The 18,400-nt window shown below is 43.5% G+C and overlaps 1 protein-coding gene across 1 annotated transcript in view; it reads right to left on the bottom strand.

Annotated features, from left to right (window-relative positions):
- Window positions 1-16,510, bottom strand: part of LOC147319943 (CXADR-like membrane protein) — a 107,903-nt gene extending 91,393 nt beyond the window's left edge. Inside the window, exon 1 of the mRNA XM_086307653.1 lies at window positions 16,341-16,510. Within this exon, the coding sequence (XP_086163779.1) occupies window positions 16,341-16,374 (34 nt within the window). The 5' untranslated portion in view covers window positions 16,375-16,510. The remainder of the gene's footprint in view (window positions 1-16,340) is intronic.
- Between the last annotated feature and the right edge of the window lie 1,890 nt (window positions 16,511-18,400).

The following is an 18,400-nucleotide window of genomic DNA, read 5'->3' on the forward strand; positions in this document are numbered from 1 at the left end:
GTGAGGCCGGTTGGATGTGCTGCCATATTCTCTGAAACGCCTGTGGAGACGGCTTATGGTTGAGAAATGAACATTCAATGCACGGGCGACAGATCTGGTTGACATTCCTGCTGTCAGCATGCCAATTGCACGCTCCCTCATTGCTTGTGGCATCTGTGGCATTTTGCTGTGAGACAAAACTGCACATTCCAGGGTGGCCTTTTGTTGTGGGCAGTCTGAGGTACACCTGTGCACTACTCATGATGTCAGATCAGCATCCTGATGTGGCACACCTGTGAGGTGGGATGGATTATCTCAATATAGCAGATGTGCCCACTACCACACATTTGGACTGATTTGTGACCACTGTTTGGGAGGGATGGTTATATTGTGTATCTGGAATTAATTTTAGGTCTCTACGTCCATCCCATGGGGAATGGGAGCAGTAACAAAGGTGTTGCGTTTATATTTTTGTTCAGTGTACTTTAAACAGAAGAGCAGTGACATGGCTGCAGGTCTCCACGACTCCGGCCTTACAGGTGCAGTGGGTGGCTTCAACCTTCCCTGTGATGCTCACATTGACCCATGGCTGCAATGCTGGTTTATTCAGTCTTTGAGAGTGCAGGACCTGAAACACACACAGACAAAGTTCATTTAAAGACAAGAATAAAGTGTTTAGAAAGTTAGCACATACATGTAGGGATGGGTACCGGTGTCCGGTGCCATGATGGCACCGGTTCTGACATAAACGGTAGTAACCAGACCGAAAAGCAGCGCACATTTCGGTGCTTTATTTCGGTGCTTTTTTTTCCTGAGCTGTGATACACTTCTAGCCAATCATTTTACGTTTCCGAGGATAGTAGGCGGGTCCAGGTACGTACGTTCTTTTAGAGCAGAGCTACAGATTAAAAATGCCCAAGGCGAAGCGGTCAAAGTCTGGTTGTACTTCACAGCAAAAGATGCAAACTCAGCAGCAACAAGTGCTTTAAGCTGATACTGTGATACTGTCAAAGGAGGTAACACCTCAAATCTGATGAAACACCTGGCGACACGCCAGCGGGTTTTTTTTAAAAGCCGAGAAATGCGCCGTATTTGATAGCTTGCTGTGGGACCTCACACCGTGCACATCTACTGTGGGTGTAGTGCCTGTTATCTGACCCGGATTTAGCAACATCCCCCAAAAACCCGAAGAGGAGAGTCCTGGCCCCTAGCCCTGCCAGTGTAGCAGAAATGATGAGGATGATGATGCAGCAGCAGTCGTTCTTCTCTGCGTAAGTAGCTTAATGTTGTTCGTGTGTAATTTATGTTGAGTAGGCTAACCACGTTATTACATTAATGCATGTAAGGTGAACTAGCAAACATCATCATAGCTACATGCGGCTGTCTTCTTGTTTGATGGCAGATACTCCCTTCACCCTGGACAAAAAGGCTAAAACGACCAAAGAAAAAGTGGAAAACAGCTAAACATGAGAGGTTTTTGGACAAAGTTTGTGTTTTTTCCATTGTTTAAGCACTGCTTCCAGCCAAGAGTGATACCATATATGCCCCATAGCTGCAGAAAAGGCTAACATTGTTATCTTTTTACAAAAAAAACCAGCTGAACATCAGAGGTTTTTGGACCAATTTTGTGTTCTCCATTCTTTAAGCACCGGTTTGAGCACCGTTTGAGTACCGGCACCGTTTCTAAAGTACCGATTTGGCACCGGTATCGGATAAAACCTAAACGATACCCATCCCTACATACATGTAATTTTTTATCTTTTTATGTATCCATCTATAGAACGCTGCATGTTACATTCTAAATCTGCCAACAAAAAATGATGTAATCACTTTAGAGATGGAGAAAGTTTCGTTTAGTTTAGTTTAATTATTTATATAGCACATTTAATTACAACAGGAGCGTTGACCAAAGTGCTGTACAAGAATACAACATACCTAATAAAATAACTTAGAGTATTGATAGCAAACACCAAATATGAATTAACAAATAACTCTCATGCTGTATTAAAAGCCAGTAAATAAAAATGCGTTTTAAGATAAGATTTAAAAAGATTGACCGTGGGAGCCTGTTATTCCACAGCTTAGGCGCTACAACTGCAAATGCTGGATCGCCTCTATGAACCAGCCTCGACCTTGGTGCAGCTACAAGCAAAAAATCACTTGATCTAAGAGATCTAAGGGGGGTATAAGTCTGCAAGACGTCAGACAAATACCCGGGAGCCTGTCCATTCAGGGCTTTGTAAGTCAACAATAAAATTTTAAAATTAATTCTGAAGTGAACAGGGAGCCAATGAAGGGAGGCGAGCACCGGGGAAATGTGTTCACATCTTTTAGTACGTGTCAGAAGACGAGCTGCAGCATTCTGGACTAACTGCAGCCTTGCCAGACAGGTCTGGCTAACTCCAGCATATAAGGAGTTACAATAGTCCAGCTGGGATGTAATGAAAGCATGAATCGCCCGTTCAAAGTTTTTAAAAGATAAAAATGATCTCACCTTAGATAAAAGCCTCAGTTTGAAGAAAGACCACTGTACGACTGAGCTAATTTGTTTTTCAAAGGTGAAATTGCTGTCAAATATAACCCCCAAATTTTTGGCATGTGATTTGACAAAAGGCTCAAGACTGTGCAGGTTAACATTAGAGGTGCTGGGATTGCCGCTTGGTCCAAAAATTAGCACTTCAGTTTTGTTCACATTGAAGTTAAGGAAGTTAGAGGCCATCAAAGATTTAACTTCACAGAGACACTGAAGTAAGGGATCTAGTGAGGCAGGACTGTTTCCCTTCAGTTGAAGATAGATCTGAGTATCATCGGCATATGAATGAAAACAAATGTTACATTTTCTAAAAATTAGACCTAGAGGCAGCATATAAATGGAGAACAATATTGGCCCCAGTATAGATCCCTGGGGAACACCACAAGTAAGGGGAGCTGAGGAAGAGATAAAATCGCCAAAGCTCACAGAGAAGGTCCTGTCAGACAGGTATGACCTGAACCACTCTAATGGGGTGCCCTTTACGCCACAATGCTCCAACCGCGAGATTAAGATGCTGTGGTCAACAGTATTGAAGGCAGCGGTCAGATCTAAAAGCAGAAGCACAGCTGAGTCACCTGAGTCAGTGGCTAATAAAAGATCATTAAGAACTTTTAAAAGTGCAGTTTCTGTACTATGAAGAGTTTTAAAACCAGACTGAAACCTCTCAAGAACATTGTGTCTGTTTACAAAAGATTGCAGCTGTACAAACACAATCTTTTCCAAAATTTTCGACAGGAAGGGGAGCTTTGAAATAGGCCTGAAGTTAGTGAGGACAGAGCAGTTGAGATTAGGTTTTTTAAGTACAGGCGGTACAATAGCATGTTTAAAACAGGCTGTACAACACCTGAGCTAAGGCTGCTATTAAAAATAGCTAAAATGTCAGAACTGACAACCTTAAAAATCTTTTTTAGAATGTGTTGGAATAATGTCATTTGGACACGATGATGTCTTTGTGCCATTACATACTTCCTCCACCTCATCAAGACACACAAGCTCAAACTGATCAAAATCAGCAAAGCAGGTGAATATTTTAGAAACGTCATGTGAAGGCAGGGCGATCATAGATCGAAGCTGTTTTATCTTATTGATAAAAAAAACTGCAGGAACCTTTCACAGGTGTCTGAGGAACTATTAATACAAGAAGCTGGGGAAATATTCAGGGCAGAGTCAATAATTGAAAACAGAACCCGAGAATTATTGGAGCTATTCTCAATAACATTAGAAAGAAACCTTGACTTTTCAGCTTTTACAATGTCCTGATACCTGATAGGACACCTGCAGCCCATCTTTTTTCCACTTACGTTCAGCCTTCCTGCACTCTCGTCTGGCTGAACGAGTGGCCTTATTTATCCATGGGTCTGGTCGTGGTTTCGAGCTTATAGTTTTAAAAGGAGCGAACTCATCAAGGATAGTTTTACATATATCATAAAAATTAACTGTCATTTCCTTCGTACCAAAGCCAAGGGGAGAACTTAAAACTTTTTTAAAAGCAATAGAAAATTGTTCTGTTGTAGATTGGTTAAAGACACGACAACGACGTGTTGAAATAAGAGGTGTAAAATGGCGGAGAGATAAGTATATCAAACACAACAGGACAGTGATCAGAAAAAACAGCATCACATATTTCCATGCTTAGGACCGGTAACCCTAAAGCCAGCACAAGATCCAATGTATGACCCTGTTTCTGGGTTGGCCCAGACACAAGTTGAGCAAGACTGAAGGAGTCTATCAAACTTAAAAAGTCTCTGGCCAATGAATTGGAGGGACAACACACATGAATATTAAAATCTCCAACGATTAAGATTCGATCATGGTTTGGCACAGTTCCAGCTAAAAAGTTTGAAAAGTCTTGGATAAAATCCTTGTGATATTTTGGAGGCCTGTATACAGCTGCAACGAGTGTCGGGTGGGGATGCCTCAATTCAAACGTCAGAAGTTCAAAACTAGAATACGAGTGAGTTAAGAGTTGTTTGCAAGAGAGCTTCTTCCTAAAAACAGCTGCCACTCCACCACCACGCCCAGTCATCCTCGGCACATTAAGATATTCACAGTCAGGCGGTAAAAGTTCAGTAAAACAGCTGGACTCACTGACTCTCTGCCAAGTTTCCATTAAAAGCATTAGATCCAGTCCCCGATCAGTAAAGAAGTCCTTAAGAATAAAAGTTTTGTTTGCTAGCGATCAAGCATTAACAAGACTTAATCTTAGTGGTACAGGTGGCTCAGCGGTCGATGTGGGTGCCCGACCTATCGGCCGTAGGTTCTGAGGGTTTACTCCACCTGAGCGAAGACGGGGGGACGCTGGCGCGGGGTTATTGTCGTAAGCCCGACAACAGGTGTCAGGCAAGTGTAAGCCATGTCCAGAGAGTGCCAGTAGTTGACGCGGTCAAATCCAGTCGGGATAGGGTGAGGTATTTTTCGAAATCGTGTCCAGGTAGCCTTCATTCTCACCAATAAGCCACTGCATTTCCTATGGCGTCTACGGCGCCCTCTCAGTTGAGGTAGCGCCGGAACACAACGGAGACAAGCTGGAACTCCTGACAGGAGCGGTGGGGAGAAGGTTCCCTGATATCCACGATTGCAATAACGAGTTTTTAACTGAGAGGATCTTAAAGCCAGCAGCATTTGGCGATCATATACAAGCAGAGAGTTAGCATGGTTTAACACAAAGTAAAAATAAAACACTAGTACAAACAGAGTCAGACGGCAGGCCGTACACACTGGCGCCATCTTGATATTACGGATATCACGGAAAGCATAAAGTTCGACTTTTATGAATCACTTAATATGATAAGGAGATTCTGCAGGTCATTAATCAATGTATAAAACCAAAATAGAATACATTTTGTCACACAGGACACAAACACGGAAGCAAGGTGTATAATTAGGATTATTTATAATAAATATGAATTAATTAGTGCAATTTCTTTAACCATATAGAATAACTACATCCTTCAGGACAATGTCACATCAATGCACTGATCTCACTATGTTATCCATCTAACAGAGCCTCCACATGTTCTCACTGTAATTTCCCCTCATGAATGCACTAACTTGAATGTTCAGGGGGAAATCAAACGCATTTTACTCGCAGTACTCAAGCTGACTTACCTTTGTTTGAATGACGGCGAATTCACAACGTGGAGGCTTAAAAAAAGCCAAATCTTGTACCCAATCATTGGTGAATTGGATGTGTGCCTCCAGACATTTATAATTGCAAAATTGGTTCGCTGTGTATGCACTGACTCCACAGACAAGGTACGAAAATATATCAGGCTAAGTCAATAGCGGTTGGTCTTCAGGGTTTCTACTCCACAGCCGTATTTCATACGGGTCTACATTTCCAATGCACACTATTTTTTGTAAGTACCGTCTCTTTGCATCTGGACGCAATCTGTCTCTATAACGTCCTTTTTCTTTTGAGCTGCTTTTAAGTGTGGTTCGTAGCAATCTTCCTTCCAACACAGTGTGTTTGTTTTGATTCGTGGCCTGCTAAAATGGTGGTGCGCTCCCATAATGCATTGCGGCGTGACAACTCCAAAGCCCTATACTCCAGCAAGACCTTTGAGGTCTGCGGACCAAATGCTTCTAATTGTCCCTAGGTCCAGATTAAAACACAGAGGAGATCGGGCTTTTGCTGCGACTGCTCCGAAACTGTGGAATAAACTGCCTTTACATATCAGGACCTCACCAACACTGGATACTTTTAAAACTCGTTTAAAGACCCATTTTTACTCTTTGTCTTAATTCTGTATGAATCTGTCATTATTTTATTCTTATTATTTTCTTATCTTTTATTTTACTTTCCTTTTAAATTTTATCTGATTATTTTATCGTACAGTTCTTTGGTCAACAGTTGTTGTTTTTAAAAGTGCTATATAAATAAAATTGATTTGATTTGATTTTTGTTTTTTGCACACTTGCACTTTATGTAGTCCCATGTTGATTGTCTGTTATATGTAGCACCATGATCTTGGAAGAACATTGTTTCCTTTAATAAATAATTTAATGTTATTAATTTAATTAAATTTAATTATTTAGAAAGAGAGAAAATACATATTAATGAACATTTTAACAAATATGCCAGATTATAGCCTTGGGCTAATTTCCATCTGCAGACCCTCTGGCAGGTTGGTCTTACACACAAGTTAGTAAAAACATACAGAGACACTATTTACAGATCATGTGACAAGAACAAAAACAGTAATCACATCATATTAGAACAAACAATGACAAGAAGAATGGACAACAGAGGACAATAGAGAACAATAACGGAAACACATCAATTATATTGCACAAACCCCAGGATTACACATGCTCTGACTGTCCTGATATTGCACTGACCCGTTACACTAGAGTTGGTCTTGGTCTCCAGACCGGTCTCCAGACCACTTTTACGTGGTCTTGGTCTCCACGGACTTTGGTCTTGGTCTTGTCTTGGTCTCGCTGTCTCGGTGTTGCTGTCTCAGATCGACATAGTGGTTGGGAGATTTGGAGTGACACACAACGTAACATTCGATAATGTGTCATGTGCAAAAGCATCAGCTCTACGAGCCGTGCTTAGAGAGTACTTTGTAGTGAATCAGAAGAGTCGACTCCCATTGAGCGAGAGCCACTCCTCACTTAATTTCCTTTCGCTGCTCAGCTCTCACACAGTGGCTCAGCTATGCTCCAATCCCTCCATATTGTGGCCAATCACATGCGAGGATATAGGATAATATCATTATGTGAAAAACAGAGAGGGTGAGAGACGCGACAGTCAAGTGGAGCGTGCGTCTGTCCTCTCAGTGAGTGGGTGAGACAGTAGACAGTGGTGAGGAGGGCTGTGCAAGTGCATCGCAAAAACACATGAATATGCCTGACACCCGTAAACAAAGCAGCATCTGGCTGCAGTTTAAAGGCTTTATTGCCTCGGTCTTGGTCTTGATCTCATCTCGACTTTGTCTTGGTCTTGACTCGGTCTGTCTTGGTCTTGTCTTGGTCTTGGTTTAGGCGGTCTTGACTTCAAGTCTACGTTACACTAATAGTTGTTTCCCTTTTTCTAATACACTAACTCTTTGTCACGTCCAATATAAAGCATGATTAATTATGATCACCACTGCACATGGTTGGAATGACAGTGAAGCCACTTGACTTAACTAATATGCATCTTTACAAAACACCACACACTGGGTATCTGCTGGTTTGTAGAAGATACATCGTTACATTTGTTGACAATATCAGATATAACTGAGCTCAAATCAATTAATTCAATTCAATTTTAGATGGTGCCGAGCATTGCAGCCTTGTCGCGAGCTCCCCCAAGCAACAGCTGGTTTTTGTGTTTAATTTTACTTTTCCTTTATTTTTTCACGAGTAGCACATGTCTCTCTGTGTACAACCGACAAACCTTACTGGACATAAGAGATGGACTTTCTCATCACTTTCCGGAGTTCAAGTTTTGCAACGCGGAGCCTCCGTTTGCAGACCCCCCATTCATCTCACCTGAGACGCCTTTGTTCTGGGCCCCTGGAGGCCGCAAACGCTGACGCAGAGGAAGAAGATCTGGCGTTCTGGTTCGACTGAGACGGCGCACTAACAGACCACCGTTACCCAGTTTATTACTGGCTAATGTGCAGTCTCTGGAGAACAAGCTGTGCGAGCTTCGGGCACGGATCTCATTCCAGCGAGAGATGCGGGACTGCTGTGTGATCTGCCTCACAGAAACCTGGCTATCGGACAAGGTACCGGACTCCGCAATACAACTACCGGGGTTCTCCGTGCATCGCGCGGACAGGTCACAGGAGCTTACTGGGAAAAGCAGAGGCGGTGGTGTGTGTTTCATGATCAACAACAGCTGGTGTGATTATGCGAACGTGCACCCGGTAAAATCCTTCTGCTCACCGGACCTGGAGTGCCTGATGATTAAGTGCCGGCCATTCTGGCTACCGAGGGAATTTACAGCAGTGATTATTACGGCTGTTTACATTCCCCCACAAGCCGACACTGACCGAGCACTCAGGGAACTGTACAGCGCGATCAGCAGTGAGGAAACCGCACACCCAGAGGCGGTGTTTATCACGACCGGGGACTTTAATAAGGGAAACCTGAAGAAAGTCTCACCAACTTTCTTCAGGTTTTTCACCATCCATTTCAACACTCGTGGAGACCGGCTACTTGACCACTGCTACACCTCTTTCCGGGATGCGTACAAAGCCCTCACCCACACCCCGTTCGGCCAATCAGGTCACCGCTCAATCCTGCTCCTGCCCGCCTACAGGCAGAAGCTGAAACAGGAAGCTCCAACCCTGAGAGCAGTGCACCATTGATCGGACCAATCGGAGTTCACGCTGTGGGACTGTTTTGATCACGAGGACTGGCAAATGTTTCACGTGGCTGCTAATGACATCGATGAGTACACAGACTCAGTCTGCGGATTTATCAGGAAATGCGTGGAAGATGTCGTCCCATCCAGAACAGTTAAATCCTTCCCAAATCAAAAACCGTGGATTAACAGAGATGTTCGCACAGCACTGGCGGCACGGAGCACCGTTTTTGCCTCCGCGAACACATCGGACTACAAACATGCACATTACCAACTCCGGAAGACGATAAAAGCAGCCAAACGTGAGTACAGGGACAGGGTGGAGCAACAGTTTGACAACCCTCGGAGTATGTGGCAGGGACTAAACACGATCACAGACTTTAGAGGGAAAACCAGCACACCGCAGACCACGGCCTCTCTGTGTGAGGATCTAAACCATTAAATGTCTTAATGGTCTTGGGCCTTCTTATCTCTCAGATCTGCTTTTACCATACGAACCCTCGCGGACCCTGAGGTCCTCTGGTACTGGCCTTTTGACTGTCCCTAAAGTCAGGACACATACTCACGGAGAGGCAGCTTTTCAGTGGTATGGTCCTCGTCTGTGGAACAGCCTGCCGGAGGAGCTCAGGGCCGCAGAGAACGTACATGTTTTTAAGAACAGGCTCAAGACCCACCTTTTTAATTTAGCTTTTACTTAGCGTTTATTTATTTTTTATGCTTATTTATTCTATCCTGTTATTCTATTATTAATTTAGGATTTACCTAATATTTTTTGATTTTATTCTTATTCATTTTTTAATCTTCTTACTCTATTTATATTTATATTTATATTGTATCCTGTTCTTATTTATTTTATCATTTTACCCTGTATATATCGTATTGCGTCATATCTCCAGTGTTTCCTCGGAGGGCGCTCTCTGCACCGGGGCTGTTATTGACCGTGGCTGCTGGGTCTCTGGGGTCCTCTCAGCCTGGTTGGGGGGCTCCTTGGCCTCCCTCCTGCTGTGTGCCCAGCCCGGAGGCTGCGGTCTGTGACCGGCTCCCGGTGCAGACGGCTCTCTGTTATAATGTTTCCTCACTTGGCTCATGCGAGCCCAGCCCAATTTTTACTCTTTAAGTGTGCGCGTGTGTGTATGTGTGTGTGGGTGGGGGTGGGGGGATATATGTGTATTGAGAGTGTGGGGAGTGAGTTGGAGGGTGGGGTGGGCTGCTTTTAACTATGTAAAGCACTTTGTGCTACATTTTTTCTGTATGAAAAGTGCTTTATAAATAAAGATTGATTGATTGATTGATTGATTGATTGATTGATTAAACGTATTCTACGCTAGATTCGACACAGCGAACACCATGAGACCGGACAGTGTGCGCACCGCGGATGACGTCAGTGCGGACACTGTGTCTGAGGAGGATGTGCGGAGGTGCTTCAGGAAGGTGAACAGACGCAAAGCTACTGGTCCGGACGGGATTCCCGGCCGCGTCCTCAAGTCATGCGCGGCTCAGCTGGCTGGAGTGTTTACACACATCTTCAACCTTTCCCTCTCTCTGTCTGTAGTCCCAGCCTGCTTCAATTTGGCCACCATCGTCCCTGTACCCAAATCCTCCACCATCTCCTCATTGAACGACTGGCGACCTGTAGCCCTGACCCCCATCGTAAGCAAATGCTTCGAGAAGCTGGTCAGGGACTTCATCTGCTCTGCACTACCCAACTCACTGGACCCTCTACAGTTTGCATACCGCCACAACAGGTCCACTGATGATGCCATAGCCCTGACACTACACACTGCCCTGTCACACCTGGAGAAGAGAGACACGTATGTGAGAATGCTGTTTGTAGATTACAGCTCAGCATTCAATACCATCGTTCCCTCGAAGCTGGACAGGAAACTGCAGGATCTAGGACTGAGCAGCTCCCTCTGCAGCTGGATCCTTAGCTTCCTGTCTGACAGACGCCAAGTGGTCAGACTGGACAGCATCACCTCATCCCCCGTCACACTGAACACTGGTGCTCCACAGGGGTCCTATTCCTCTGTGGGGCAACCTGCATATGGCCAATAAAGCATTCATTCATTCATTCATTCATTCATTCATTCACAGGGGTGTGTACTGAGCCCTCTCCTGTACTCACTCTACACCTACGACTGCACAGCCACTAACAACTCCAGCATCATTGTGAAGTTTGCGGACGACACTACGCAGAGGCGCAGCAGCACCTCTTCTTCCTCAGGAGACTGAAAAGATTCGGCATGAGCCCCCGCATCCTCAGGACCTTCTATCGCTGTGCCATTGAGAGCATCCTCACTGGATGCGTCACCACCTGGTACGGCAACAGCACCGCTTACAACCGCAAAGCTCTCCAGAGAGTAGTGCGGTGTTCTGAACGGATAATTGGAGGTGAGCTTCCCTCCCTCCAGGACATCTACAGGAAGCGGTGCCTGAGGAAAGTGGGGAGGATCATGAAGGAGTCCAGTCACCCCAGCCATAAACTGTTCAGACTGCTTCCATCGGGAAGGAGGTTCTGCAGTATCCTGTCCCGAACCAGCAGACTGAGAGACAGCTTCTTCCACCAGGCCATCAGACTGCTGAACACTTCATAGTCACCTCACCCTCACTTACCAGAACTTCAACATTATGCACTCCACACTGTATATAAATGCCACTTGTTTTGCACATTCCCAACTGCCAACCTCTGTATATTTTATTTTATTGTTTAGTCTATTTCATTTTTAAAATATGTACACACACACACACACACACACACACACGTAGATATACATATTTAGTACACACATTCAGTAATGCGCATACACTCTTATATTTTACATATGTTTATTCATATAATTCTCAGATTTACCCATTTTTATATTTTGCTTGTACTTACGGTATTGTATTTTTACACACCTCTGTTGCTTGTGGAGCTCGCACACAAGAATTTCACTCGCATGTACTGTACCAGAGTACCTGCACATGTGATGTGACAATAAAAGTGATTTGATTTGATTTGACTTATGTAGCACTAAATCACAACAACAGTCTCTCCACAATAATACAGAGAAACCCCCAGCAATCAGATGAACTATGAGTAGGCAATACATTACAGTGGGCAGAAAAACCTTTCTCTTAAGGGGAAGAAAAGCTCCAGCAGAACCAGACTCAGGGAGGGGCGGCCATCTGCTGCGACTGGTTGGGGGAGATGGCTTAAGGAAATACAGAAGACTGTCTATTTGTAATTCTCTGTATATAAATTCAGACAAAAATAAAATCATTATATCTGCCTTTAAAAACTGTATCAATAAGTTCAGGCTCATTTCTATATGTTTTCATATGGCCTGTAAGATGCATATCAAACATCCTGACTGCTCTAAGTCCTTAATAACATATTAGCTTCTATTCACTGGCCACCCTTGAATGTGAAAAAATGCTTTTAAAATCTTCTCCTCACTTACAAATAATTCATTACTGTACTTAAGAGCACTTTGCCCTAAAAGTGGAGCCTTATTTATTGTTCCTAGTTTCCAGAATTGGAGGCAGAGCCCTCAGCTATGGATGTAAAAGCCCAACAAGGGGCATGGGTTGGAAATGAGCAGTAGCTTCACTTTAATTCACTGGTGGCATGGTGGTTTGCTCTGTCAGGCTACAGAGCAGTCCAAAGACTGTGGGGTTTGTGGGGTTAGGTTAACTGGTGATTCTAAATTCAAATGGTTGTCGGTCTCTCTGTGTAGCCCTGTGGCAGACTGGTGACCTGTCTGGGTCGCACTAAAGGGTTTTGCTTTGTATTCTATTGGAAATTGTAAAATACGTCCACACAGACCGAACAGTGTTTAAATCTGTGGGTGTAAATGGTAAATGGATGCTTTTCTACTCTCCCAGAGTACTCAAAGCACTCTATACAACATGCCACATTCACCCATTCATACAAGCTGTTTCTTCTATGATTTTTTTAAATGCTCACTAACTAACATTCATACACATTCATACTCTGATGGATGCATCGCACAGCAACTTAGGCTTAATATCTTGCCTGAGGTTATTTGGCATGCAGACTGGGGATCAGTCAGGGATCGAACAACCTTCCAAACCCTCCTGACCTACAGCCACTCCGATGTGGCTGTGGAGAAATAATATTGGAATATTACTTTGGAAGTGAATTGTAACCTCAGTCCTCAGTGCAATAACATGGTTATACATGTGTAATGTATAACCATCTGTAATGATGGAAATCAAACCCATAGCTAGGGATGGGTACCGGTATCCGGTGCCATGATGGCACCGGTTCTGACATAAACAGTAGTAACCAGACCGAAAAGCAGCGCACATTTCGGTGCTTTATTTCGGTGCTTTTTTTTCTGAGCTGTGATACACTTTGAATTCTAGCCAATCATTTTACGTTTCTGAGGATAGTAGGCGGGTCCAGGTACGTACGTTCTTTTAGAGCAGAGCTACAGATTAAAAATGCCCAAGGCGAAGCGGTCAAAGTCTGGTTGTACTTCACAGCAAAATATGCAAACTCAGCAGCAACAAGTGCTTTAAGCTGATACTGTGATACTGTCAAAGGAGGTAACACCTCAAATCTGATGAAACACCTGGCGACACATAGCGTTTTTTTAAAGCTGAGAAATGCGCCGTATTTGATAGCTTGCTGCGAGACCTCACACCGAGCACGTCTACTGCGGGTGTGGTGCCTGTTATCGGACCCGGAGTTAGCAACATCCCCCAAAAACCCGAAGAGGAGAGTCCTGGCCCCTAGCCCTGCCAGTGTAGCAGAAATGATGAGGATGATGATGCAGCAGCAGTCGTTCTTCTCTGCGTGAGTAGCTTCATGTTGTTTGTGTGTAATTTACGTTGAGTAGGCTAACCACGTTATTACATTAATGCATGTAAGGTGAACTAGCAAACACCATCATAGCTACATGCGGCTGTCTTCTTGTTTGATGGCAGATACTCCCTTCACCCTGGACAAAAAGGCTAAAATGACCAAAGAAAAAGTGGAAAACAGCTAAACATGAGAGGTTTAGGACAAAGTTTGTGTTTTTTCCATTGTTTAAGCACTGCTTCCAGCCAAGAGTGATACCATATATGCCCCATAGCTGCAGAAAAGGCTAACATTGTTATCTTTTTACAAAAAAACAGCTGAACATGAGAGGTTTTTGGACCAATTTTGTGTTCTCCATTCTTTAAGCACCGGTTTGAGCACCGTTTAAGCACCGGCACCGTTTCAAAAGTACCAGTTTGGCACCGGTATCGGATAAAACGTAAACGATACCCATCCCTACCCACAGCCATAAAAAGACTTCTCCATGGTTTTAAACCTTCCCTGAATGATCATTACTCTGAAAGCCATTCAGGGAAGGTTTAAATACTGGAACTGGAAAAATGGCCACAAGTGAGAAAAAAGAAAACAAACCTGTGACTGTCATTTTCATTCAGTGCTCTGAAATCTGATGGAAACTCATAAATGTGAGAAATCAGTTCATTAAAAACTATCATGTGGTGCAAACTTTTATTGCAGACAGAAGGGGGACCAATCCCTGCTGCTGTACACAGCCAATTAAAACTCAGTGTTTACATACACGCATGCAGCCCCATATCAGTTCCACCAGGCAGGACCGTGTGTCCACCACCGACTGGATCTGTACTGGCACATAAACTCATGGTTGCATCAAGAATGGAGCGATGATTAGAGCCAAGTCTAAACAAAGTTTACATTGATGTATTTAAGGTATACATTTTACTCACATTTCTCACAGTTCTGGATGAACAAGACAAAACTGCCACTTCCTGCCACCTGACCTCCTTAGTCTGAGTGAAACAGGCCTTCTGTACTCGGCACTCTGACATTAAGTGTACAGAGATTCTACTCTGATTATCAAACATGACGAGTGTCTGAGCGAGATGCACACTGAAGTCCTAAGGTGAATCTGGAGTGATGGAAAGAAGAGATGGCATGTGCATCGTTGCGGGCGGAGGGAGTGCACTGCTCCCCACATCCCAAAGAACAACAAATCCAAAGCTATTGGCCTATTTGAGTCTTTTGGCTGTCAAAGTCACCGATGACACACACTGCTGAGACACTCAACAAGAAGAAAAGGAGACGAGGGAGGGCAGCTGCCACAGATTTGAGGACAGAATGCTGCAACACATCACACCCTAACGTCTATCATCTCCACTCTTAACAGAGCCTTTGGCCTGCCACTGCTGATCTCTTTATCCAGACACAAGCAGAGGAATAAGGCCGAACTCACTGTTTGTGCAAATCAGCTCAATGTAAGCAAGGAGGTCGATAGTTCTCAGTACTCAACAGGAGGCAAAGAGGTGAGTTTCCTAAAGCTCAAAGAGAAAGTACACTAAAACCCTAACCCACTCAAACTGAAAGAGATGAATTCTTTTTGAGGACTGATGAGGGCGAGAGCTGGTTTACAGACAGCTTTTAGCAATCTTCATACTTCAACTGTACTGAATCCTAAATTGAATACTACTACATGACCCACATAATCAGATATGGTGTCAGTGCACAAACAAACTGATGTGTCATGGTGGCTCCATCACATTTACTTAGCTGCACGACAAGCTGATGAAGTACAACAAGCTGTGCTTGCTGTGGCTCGTCTAACATTTTCCCATAATGCAAGTAATGAAGTGTCTCATCACCCACAGACAAGCATACCAATGGTGGTGCTGTTTCTCTCTCGTGTGGGACTTGTTTTCTAAAACAGTAATGGTCAGCAGAACCTGCAGCAGCTCTGTTTACTCCACCTTCATATTTCTCAATAAATGCTAACATGCTTGGTAAGTCTTAGGCATTTCTGTCATAATGTGAAATTTGCACATAAATAGCTACACACACCCTACACACTATGAAGGTAAATCAGGATGGAATCAGCACCTAATTCCAAACTTCAATCCATCGTTTTGTCTTCTTTGCTTGCCTAACACAGAACAGGCAGAGAAACAAGGACATAAAGTGAGAAAGGTTCAGAGCACGGAGAGTAACGATGCTCGTGATGTTCAAAAGACTGTCCATCTGGAAATGTGTGACAAATTCCTCTTGGCACAAAATGGCAGTCAGCTGAATGTGGGCAGTGAGTACTGTGACGGTAAAAACTCCATCAACAACACTGCTGTCCAATGTTTTTATCAACATGAGCACTGACACACACACACATATATCCTGTGGAAGAACACTGGTCTTACTCTGTCTGCAGGTGAAACCACAGCTCAGGTGCAGTCTTTTATTCTATTTCTCTAATAATATAAACGGGAATAATTCTGTCCTTCATAAAACAATCTTCCTTTGTCATTTGACAAGCAGTCTGTGCGGTGTCTACTGTACTGAGGTATTTATGCCCTTATCTTGTATGTGCACATTAATCCACAGAGGTGCTTTTCAAAGCTTCTTTTCAAACAGTACCGCGAAAACTTTTTCAAAGCTGTGTGGGAGTGCAGCAAGAACCCGCAGTACGCACACACACACACACACACACACACACACACACACACACTGCACTGTATGACATTTAAAGCAAAGCTTACCCACGAACAGACTGATCTGATGAGAAGCCGACATCCCTCCAAGGACAAATCCAAGCAGGGGAGGACTCTACCGCGACTACAGCGAGACCCGGAGCCGCACCTCAACTGCACGCCACAGTCAGCATCGCCCTTCATCCGAGCGCAAAGTCTCGCGTCTGCTGACCTGTCTGCTCGTCAGCGTGCTGCTTCCTTGATGTCTTCCTGTCTGTGCGTCCTGCTGCTACTCCTGCAGCTAATCACAAGCAGAGCTGCGGACGAGTGCAGATGCCCAGATCTGCACAAACATTTGAAATCGTCACTAAAATCACATTTTTATGGTCTGGCTGCTAACGCACGTTGACCTAAACATTTTGGTTTTAACAGCCTTAGTTGTTGTTTTAGATTTTTTTAATCACTTATTTTAGTTACTTGTGTGTTTTTCTACATTTTACTGCCTCATTGTTGTGGATTTTATTTATTTTATTATCATTTTACATCGTTAAGCCCTTTCTGCATCATGGACTGTTTGGAAATGTGCTATAAATAAACTGGACCTTCTGTGTGCTGCTGTGACCTGCAATTTATACAATTATTATACAAGAATGTGATATTACATCTATATAAGGTCTAATAGATATTACAGACTACAAGTATAAAATCATTTTCAAAACTCTCTCCAGGGTGCAAGATGCTAGCAGGCAGGGCATACATGGAACGCCATAACCAAGTGGCCAGCATAGTATACAGAAACATCTGTGCAGAGTATGGCCTGGAAGTCCCGAGGTCAAAATGGGAGACGCCCCCAAGGGTGGTGAAGAATGACCGAGTCTGTGGAACTTCCTGATACAGACAGACAAACTGGTGGTAACTTACCAGTTGGACATAGTAAGTAGTGGACAAGCAGAGGAAGATGGCCTTGGTAATAGATGTTGTGATTACAAGTGAGAAGAAGGGAGAAGAAACACAAGAATCTGGAGAAATACCAAGAGCTGAGAGAGGAGCTAGAGAAGATGCAGAGGGTGAAGCAACAGTCGTATTTGGGTTCAGGTCTTCAGTACTGATGGCCCCCCTTCTCCTGGATCTTTCTCTGTGTGCCTTTGGCTAGACATTGTTATATTACACATATGCTGAAATAAGAGAAATAATACTGATAGAAATGAATAAATAAACAGATAAAACTAACACACAAACAAGAGGAGCCTAGAGAGAATTTATAGAGCTCATCTTGGAAAAAGTGTTTAGTACGACATCACATTCGGATCATAATTGTGATTGCAAAAGTGCTGAACAAAATAAAAACAAAGTGTGTACTTTAATCTCACCTTGACTTTTTGATTTAATGTGAAGATGTACAGAGGCAAAATTACAAAAATAGACCTTTCTATGTATGAGGGGAGACCATGAGAAAAGTACAAGATCTGAACCCAAGTCAGTGATGGTGCAGTTTTACTCCTCCTCACTTCCTCCATCACCATCTAGTACGCTGCTGCCTCTGCTACATCTTTATCTTTAATGCCATGCAAACACTGTAGATTGCTTTCTCTCTCAACAAGAGACATTTTTACATAATTTGGCTCTTTTCTACCTGAAAATGCAAGCCAAGATGCTGTTGCCAGCGAGCACAATACAGTGTATTCTTGATGGATTTCAGCATGTCCATAGCACTTCTATGTCAGATGTTTTTGACAAGTTGAAGGGCAAGCTTTCTGAGCTAGACATACCACAAACTGAGATAGAAATGATTATTCAAAATCTCTCTAAAGAGGATGTCTTCACAATATACAACAAAGGAATACTCAGATCTGACAAAACAAGGAGAACATTTTACAAGCAGTATTTTGACTATGTTGAACCCACCCAGATTTATCTGGGAAGTGATGCTGCTGGAAAGGAATGCTTTTGCCAGTACATTTCCATCAAAGAGACATTAAAATCCCTCCTTAGACAGTCAAGTGTTAAAGAGCAATATCACCAATCCAAAAATCATACCTCTTCCAACATGGTTGTAGAGGATGTGGCAGATGGAAGAAATGTAAAAGAAAATGCTCTGTTAAAAGACAATCCTTCTTCATTGTCCATCA

This window comes from Aulonocara sp. 'chitande type north' Nkhata Bay, linkage group LG10 (genome assembly GCF_057382095.1).
Source record: "Aulonocara sp. 'chitande type north' Nkhata Bay isolate Kocher_YH1m ecotype deep benthic linkage group LG10, A_spYH_male_GT1.1, whole genome shotgun sequence".
NCBI lineage: Eukaryota > Metazoa > Chordata > Actinopteri > Cichliformes > Cichlidae > Aulonocara > Aulonocara sp. 'chitande type north' Nkhata Bay.